A 7,804-nucleotide genomic window follows, 5' to 3' on the forward strand; every position below is an offset into this window, starting at 1 on the left:
GATGGAGGATCTCCGTTTGCGTTCAATTTGTACCATAGACTAATAGAGTTTCGCATGCCTGACGCGCAGCAAATTGAAATTCTCCCTCATCCCGAGGAGGTACCGTCCCGTCAAGCGTGGCTAATCAAGGCACCAAAAGGTGAGGTTTCCAATCGTTAAATCATCATATATATCGTGCATTCGTAAGTGTTTTGTTAATATTTTTCGTTAAAATGTATTCTTGTGTTAAAATCTTATCGAGATAGTGTTTTAATATCAAAATATACGTGTAAAAACATTGGGACGCGTTACAATTTAGTGCAGCAGTGTTGATTGCAGAGCGTTTCATTTTTTTGTGCTTAAACCTGTGGTAACATTACGTATGATGCTTATAAAGTGTATTATTTTAGGAAAATGAGCAGCTCCGAGGAGGTATCATGGATTTCATGGTTTTGCGGGTTGCGAGGTAACGAGTTCTTTTGCGAGGTGAGTGTCTTTTGATTCAATGTACTTTCGTTATGTTTTCAGTTTATATTGGTTCGATTTCAACTTTCAGGTGGACGAAGATTATATAAATGATAAATTTAACCTGACGGGGCTAAACGAACAAGTACCACACTACAGACAGGCCTTAGACATGATTTTAGATTTAGAACCTGGTAAGTATGCGCCATAGATAATATCGATGACATTAAGATCTATTAAAATTAGATAATTTCATTAGAAACAGATTTGTATTTCAGTGAAGGACATTTTTTTTTTGTTAACAAAATATTGTTAAGAATTTTCCAAACACTATAGATGTGATAGGTGTCTTAACAATGTGATTTACTATATTCTTTTAAAATTCAATATTGGAAGGTAAAAAGAATCAATATAAACACATCTTGAATGAGGCTCAATCTGTAACACATTCAGAGACAATGTCTCGTCTCCCCGTTTCAATTTAGTAGCTGCTAATTGTAGTGGCATTCAATTGATTAGAATGATTCATGCTGTTTCTTGCCATATCCATTAATAAAATTTGACATCATTACAATGCTAATTACAATAAAGTTATACTTTTTGTATTATTTTTTTAGATGATGACTTGGATGACAACCCAAACCAATCAGATCTTGTTGAGCAAGCATCTGAGATACTGTATGGGTTGATACATGCTCGTTATATTTTAACAAACAGGTAATGTTCAATTTATTTAACTTCATGACTTTATTTGCCATACTTACAAGTTGTTTAATTGCTTACTTAAATATTCACTTAGTGCAGCTTTATGTTTGTCAAAACAGTAGCAGTATCATGCACTTATTTTTATATCAAATTTCCAATTCATATTTTTACTTGCAAAAAAAAATTACATGTTACCATATTTACGGAGTATTTTTGTGTACAGAGGAATTGGACAAATGCTAGAGAAATTCCAAGCGGGAGACTTTGGTCACTGCCCTCGTGTCTACTGTGAATGTCAAGCAATGCTACCACTGGGTAAATATACTTTTACATCTGAACCCAATAATCTTGATGCATTTTTGTTTATTTGTAAACCAGTTGCTTCTAAATAACAATGAAAACTTCCATTAACATTGTAGGACTATCTGATGTCCCGGGCGAGGCTATGGTGAAACTATACTGTCCTCGCTGCATGGATGTGTACACTCCCAAGTCTTCCCGCCATCACCATACTGACGGTGCATATTTCGGGACCGGTTTCCCGCACATGGTCTTCATGGTGCACCCTGAGTACCGACCTAAGCGCCCTGCCTCACAGTTCGTGCCCAGGTTAGTCATCATATTTATTTACAAGCTATTACTCAAAATTAAATTTAAGTTCTTTAATTGTGTTAATTAAAAAGTACTATTGAATCAAGATAAGCAAGAGTCCAAGTGTGTGATATTTTTCTTGCCTATAGGAGTTTGTTTCCAAACAAGCTTTTTGCTTATGGAGGGCAACTGCCGCAATATCTTAGAGAAATTACTTATCCAGGTTTTAAAATGAATCATACTTTTTCAAGAATATTATGTTTAAGTTACTTAATGTTATGTTGTACCTATATGTTAAAAAAGAAAACAAAAGTGGATATAGCTAAATAACAACCATAGAAAATCTTGTACAGGAGTTAATAAATATTTTAATTATTTCTTTTTCTCCTTGTAGATTGTACGGTTTCAAGATCCACCCGCTCGCTTACCAGATCCAACAACAGGCGGCGGCCAACTTCAAGGCACCGCTGCGGAATCTCTCGTACAACAACGGTAAACGCTAGGGCCGCGCCCCCGCGCGCGACCACGCGCCCTCAACTGCACAGTGATACAGATGCTCCCAATACATAACAAATACAGTGTGGACAAACTTTACATGGCCAATGTACAACTACCAAGTAAATGGGATCAAATTTATTAACAACTAATTACATATTAATAATTCTTTAAAACTTGATAAATCCTGCACTTGAGTAAGTCTTAAATTAAATGTGATAGTGACTCATAAACTTTAGCATGTCATTTAATGTGTTTTTAAGACATTCCAGACAAACCGCGCCATATTTAGTACATTGAATTTTGCGTGCATCTGTGTTAGTCATACGGCAAGTCTTGGCCATGTAAGGTAGTTAAATATATTCACAATACCGCCTTAAACCTGTCCACTCTGTTACTCCTTTATAACAATTAAATTGTTTTTAATCAATTTAAATAACAAAGTAACACCTATCTCTTATTTAATCATCATTGTAGTTCATTGTACTCTGTCTTCAGATTAGTTGAAATAAAATTTACATACAACTGATATGTAGGGAGAATCTGTATCAAAAAAAATATTAATATTATAGCAGTTAATACTGTGGCGAGGACAACTAATAAAATGGGACATAAATGTTAGTGAGTCGTCATAGTTATGTAAAGGTTTCACAACAGACATAGCTAAAATGTTTAATCATACTTAGTATAAAATAGCCAAGTACTGATTTAGATAATATCCATTGCTATCTTGTATAGTTAATCAACAAACATTGCTACCTAAAATTCATTTACACAATTCCAAACATTTTAATTAAAGTAGCCTACCACAAATGGTTCAATACATCTTTATAGTTTTTTAATCTGTGTTTAACTACTGTTAAATGGGGCAATGGTAAATTCAAGCGTTACATTTGTAGTTTATATTTATAAAATCGCAACTAAGCTAGGCTCTTGTAAGTTTTTATTTTTATATCCGATAACATAAATGGTCCTTTAACATTTGCGCATTTGTCTTGAAGACTTTTTCCATTATTGTATCGGTTCCAGTAATTATAAATAAATATTATGAAAACTATTGGCCTTTTTTTCTTGCTTATCCTGCATGTTAACCATGTGTTCTTCCTGTTCAAAGCAAAATAACAAAGTTGTGTTCGGCGATTGTTGAAATTTTAATGAAAATTATAATTGCAACAAAATAATTTAAATGTGCTTTAGCTTTATTAATTAGTTTAATCAGTTTAGAAATCATAATAATTAGCTAGTTGCTATATGTTAAATAAAGTAGCTAATATACTAGCAACCTTATGACAAAGAGGTTTTAATTATGTAGAAACATAATTATTAGCTTTTAAATACATAGAAACATAAGTCATACTGATGAAAATATAACCTAAAATCAATTTAAAAGCTAGACTTCACAATAACACTTAGCACATAAATATATAAATCACAGTTATAAATTACTACATAATCATTTAGACCAAATAAAAACTAAAATTTTAATTGAAGACATTTGTTTGTGACAGAGACGAAGACTTCCAGTAACATTCCAAAATGATCATAGCCAGCATTGCGCCGCGCACAGGCCGCGGAGGCGAGTACTCACCATGGCCGCCTCAACCTACTGACTACTACTGACCAGTAACTTATAAACTAATTATAATATTTATTGAAATAACTAATTTACTCCTTATTTATCTAAACAGTTGTGTTTTTATTTCAAATAAAGTTTATTTTTACGTTTTATGTATTTAATTTTTTTTTTAAAGAAATAGCACCTCTTTTGTTTGTTTACAATCAAATATTTAACCAAATTACCAGTTTCTGATGTTCATATAGCAAGAAATCTACATAATTCTCTGACTAGGTCTACATTTTTAATTTCATCAAAGAAAGTGCTGTCTAAGATACAATTATACTTCTTAATAAATTTTAATGCTTCCATTTTGAGATGATTGGCATTATACATATCAGATAATACAAGAATTTCCAGTGCACTGTCATGTGTTAGTTGATAACATAATGCATGCTGAGTTATTTCTTTAAGACCATTTAAATTAAATCTATCAGCCAACATAAGTAGATTATAACAGTTCTTGCTTTCTAAATCTTTCACTGTTCCTGAGTAAATGAACTCCAATATGCATTGAAGATCTTCTTTACCAACATCAACAAGTTTTACATAACTATTCTGAGACTCTGCTGTCTCCTCTTTGAGCATAGCTTTGAAAACTTCACTTTGTCCAGCTAAAAGAAGTTTATGGACTGGAAACTTTTCACCATCCAATGATTCTATTGTGAAATCAGCTCCTACTGGATCATTTAATAAATCACCAAAATCCATGGTACTGGAATTTATATCTATTCTTTGAGAATTTTTAAATGTTATGGCTATATACAATGTCTTGTCTTTAAGACACTCAACATCGAGTTCATTAAAACTATAAGTTGTTACAAATCCAGTGCTGGCTTCCCGCTCTCCTACTCTAAGTACTTGAAAATTTGTCATACTTTTGTCCAGATATACATTGCTAGTCTTCTTATCAAATGTCATTTCATTACTGTTGCTTACAGTGACATTTATTGACCCTTCTTGAGGGCTTGAGACAAACAGTTGTAAAAGAAAAATATTCCCAACTTGACTTGTCGTATATATGAACCTATGGTCTGGAATATCTGCAATATAGGTGCAACCAATGTCGTAGAAATTAGGTCTATGAAACTTATGATAGATATCTTCAAGACAAAGCCACTTTGCATTGACGGTTTGACAACAGTTGTCGATGTTGTAAGTTACTATACTCCCATCACACTGTTTTATAAAACAACAAATATATTATTTACTGGGAAGGCATTGCATAATATAATGATAACTTACGAAATTCTTACCTCCATCTTATTTTTAGTAATTACGAAACGACAGTACAACTTGTGCTTTTACCCTAATAATTAAAATTATTCCCTATTGGGTAATAATAGGGAGGGTAAATACAAATAAATAGGTATAATTTAAACGTCACAAAACTTCTTTCTACTCTAAACATCAGTTTTAGATGTCACTGTCACTCAATTAATCAATGTGAAGTGACAAATATGTCAATTATTAATTATTTTGATTTTAGGATTAGGACAGAGTAGACCTAGGCGAAATGCCAGGTAGTAGTCAGTGAAGATAAAAATATAAATTGCTAGTTGAAGTTATTTTAAGTGTAGAATGTTATTTGTGTTTAACTGTCGAAAAAAACCTTTACATTGCTTGCATTGGTTTCACCAGCTTTTTTTTGGCTTATGTTAATATTTTCATGGAAAAGAACTTGATAATGGCAACTTTGTTAATGTCAAGATGACATTTCACAGAAATATAGTTTTATTTTCCTGTGCATGGATTTCGATTGTTTTTAGAATTTTTTCCTTTCACTATTAGGTTTTGTTACTTTGAATCTTTTCCTAATGCTATGACAAACATTGAGGCTTTAAGCCTCTATCAAAATGGTTTTAAACGCCGCTGTACAAATGTTGAGGTACGCAAAGAAACCTTATAAAAGATATTTACATCATCACTATAACCCTAATTTTGCAGTTTTCTCACAATATTTGTCTAATTCCAAGTAATAACTTAAGGTCTTTGAACAAACAATGGTCGTTGTTTTGTAATTCCTGAATTACTTTACATTTTTTCCATTTCAGAGAGGCTGATGAATTAAAACAGAAGATTTTAAAATTTAGTAGTGGAACGTCAATGCTCCAAGATCGCAGCCTTTGGACAACACAACAACAATTGCAAAATGTCTGTACATCCTTTAAAATACATTACTTGTTATTGCTACAATCAAAAATATAACATTTTAATTTTTAGGTTTATCAAAAAATTTTAATGCTAGACTTAGATTATGCCTTGGATAAGAAAGTTGAGCAAGATCTCTGGAATGTTGGTTTTAAACAACAGATTGAAGCATTACAATCTATATCAAAAGACAGAAAGGTAAGAGTACTTAGCTAATTTTAGAGTATCCTTAGCTACTTAACTAAGGATACCCTAAAATTACCTAAATTAGTTTCAAATGTGCTTGTTTTCGTACCAAAATCATATTTTTTTTTAGAATCCCCTTCGCAGTGAAGGCCAGGCAATGCTGTCATGGGTCTTACAAGCTGCAGCTGGTTTCTACCTCTGTCTACTCCATCAGATTTGTGCAACTTTTAAACTGGATTTACCATTTAGGTTTGTATATGTTTTAATTCTTTCATTAGTATATTTGCAGATCCCAAGAATGTATTGATTTCAGAGGTTTAACATTTAATACTTGAAAAAATATGTATTTTGTAGAAGACGTGCATCATTACTCGGGTCTGTAGAAGCATGGGGCCCGGGTGCATCTGCAGCGCCTGCAGCCGCGCGCTATGCAAGTCAGCACTGCCTTGTACACCTCGGGGATTTGGCTCGCTACCGTCAGCAGTTACGTGTCGCACATACGTTCTATCGACATGCGCTCGCCGTGTCCCCACATTCTGGTCAGCCATATAACCAACTTGCATTGGTAGCCTGGCGTCGCGGGAGACGACTGGCTGCTGTGTATTGGCATGTGCGGTCATTACTCGTAAGAGCACCCTTCCCGCCCGCGCCTGTTAATTTAGCGCGAACTCTTGAGGCTGCTAGGTAAGTGCTTTTGTCAATTGTGCATAACGACTTGATAATTGAGATACAAAGCTAGCTTTAAATATTTAATGTAACATTGTAGCCGCGATATGAAGGAAGGACCACCGCTGCCCGTGCTGCCAGGGCTCACCAACAATGTGTCCCACATACCTGAAAGCAGGACAGAGAGATTGGATGCACACTCTTATGTCACTGAGCTCATCCGAGCTATTAACTACATTCACACTGTTGAACAGTTAGTATGCTAAATATTTAGTACATTTTTTCTCTTACAATTGGTCTAACATCTTTTTAAATATTCATTTAATTTTTTTTAGTTAAGAGTTTGACTCATTTTCAGATTAGATGCGGCAACAACTCTAGTGAATACTTTGAATACATCACTAACACCTCTGATCGCAACTGACAGCTTTGAGTCTATGACTCTTGTAAAGGTTAGTCTTGAAAAAAATACAACAAACTAAAATATGTCTATAAAAGAAATACAGAATATTTCCACACAAAACAATATAGTTTTATCCAATAACTAGAATTTAAATGAAATAAAGTAAATATGTATTATGACAGATGTCGTGTGTGCTGATCTGGCTGGTGCAGTCATCGAGCGAGGATCTGAGCTCGGAGAGTGCGTTGAGTGAGGACGAGGCGGTTGCGGCGCGGCTGGCAGCCTCGCTGGCCGCCAACGCCATGCTGGCCTTGCTGCTGCCCGCCTACACATCGCCTGAGCCACCCAAGAAGGCACTGCCAGCTTGTGAGTGTTTATATTAAAACTACTTTTTAATGTTTCTTATGATTATGATTTTTTTTTTGAATAGACTAATAATAAATACGATGAATGTGGCAGAGTGCGTCAGATAGTGTACAAAAGTTAATAGTGAGCATTGTGTGTTATGTAGTAAAGGTGTGGCTGCAGTGGGCGGCGGCTGGGCGGGG

The 7,804-nt window shown here is 34.3% G+C and overlaps 3 protein-coding genes across 4 annotated transcripts in view; 2 read left to right on the forward strand and 1 right to left on the reverse strand.

Moving 5' to 3' along the window:
* The first annotated feature begins 61 nt into the window (after window positions 1-61).
* On the forward strand, window positions 62-3,928 carry CkIIbeta (casein kinase II subunit beta). Of its 2 annotated transcripts, none has more exons than XM_013311597.1 (8): window positions 62-139; window positions 390-465; window positions 536-638; window positions 1,062-1,161; window positions 1,373-1,464; window positions 1,569-1,758; window positions 2,135-2,232; window positions 3,744-3,928. In XM_013311597.1, exons 2-8 carry the CDS (start codon window positions 394-396, stop codon window positions 3,773-3,775), a joined length of 687 nt encoding a protein of 228 aa, XP_013167051.1. In that variant the 5' UTR covers window positions 62-139; window positions 390-393; the 3' UTR covers window positions 3,776-3,928. The 2 variants fall into 2 exon arrangements, with proteins under 2 accessions (XP_013167051.1, XP_013167050.1); XM_013311596.1 differs by having other exon boundaries at window positions 76-182; window positions 3,744-3,775.
* A 51-nt stretch (window positions 3,929-3,979) lies between these two features.
* LOC106117336 (BTB/POZ and MATH domain-containing protein 2) lies at window positions 3,980-5,281 on the reverse strand. The gene is made up of 2 exons (XM_013311595.1): window positions 5,107-5,281; window positions 3,980-5,029 (listed from the first exon to the last, which is right to left on the reverse strand). The coding sequence occupies exons 1-2, from the start codon at window positions 5,110-5,112 to the stop codon at window positions 4,049-4,051; spliced, it is 987 nt and encodes a 328-aa protein (XP_013167049.1). The 5' UTR covers window positions 5,113-5,281; the 3' UTR covers window positions 3,980-4,048.
* Window positions 5,282-5,577: 296 nt separating this feature from the next.
* LOC106116930 (protein SMG7) overlaps window positions 5,578-7,804 on the forward strand; it is a 2,825-nt gene continuing 598 nt past the window's right edge. The window contains exons 1-9 of the mRNA XM_013310989.1: window positions 5,578-5,738; window positions 5,905-6,004; window positions 6,074-6,199; window positions 6,318-6,436; window positions 6,542-6,871; window positions 6,954-7,106; window positions 7,212-7,305; window positions 7,439-7,622; window positions 7,768-7,798. Coding sequence (XP_013166443.1) covers window positions 5,707-5,738; window positions 5,905-6,004; window positions 6,074-6,199; window positions 6,318-6,436; window positions 6,542-6,871; window positions 6,954-7,106; window positions 7,212-7,305; window positions 7,439-7,622; window positions 7,768-7,798 — 1,169 coding nt within the window. The 5' untranslated portion in view covers window positions 5,578-5,706. The remainder of the gene's footprint in view (window positions 5,739-5,904; window positions 6,005-6,073; window positions 6,200-6,317; window positions 6,437-6,541; window positions 6,872-6,953; window positions 7,107-7,211; window positions 7,306-7,438; window positions 7,623-7,767; window positions 7,799-7,804) is intronic.

The sequence above is a fragment of the Papilio xuthus genome, unplaced genomic scaffold (genome assembly GCF_000836235.2).
Source record: "Papilio xuthus unplaced genomic scaffold, Pxut_1.1 DF827680.1, whole genome shotgun sequence".
NCBI classification, from domain to species: domain Eukaryota; kingdom Metazoa; phylum Arthropoda; class Insecta; order Lepidoptera; family Papilionidae; genus Papilio; species Papilio xuthus.

What these genes read in the sequence shown, in the direction of transcription:
- CkIIbeta (XM_013311597.1), top strand. Translation starts at nt 394, where the DNA reads ATGAGCAGCTCCGAGGAGGTATCATGGATTTCATGGTTTTGCGGGTTG. An exon ending in GTAACGAGTTCTTTTGCGAG is followed by an intron (nt 466 to 535) that starts GTGAGTGTCTTT and finishes TTCAACTTTCAG; the next exon opens with GTGGACGAAGATTATATAAA. An exon ending in GATTTTAGATTTAGAACCTG is followed by an intron (nt 639 to 1,061) that starts GTAAGTATGCGC and finishes TTATTTTTTTAG; the next exon opens with ATGATGACTTGGATGACAAC.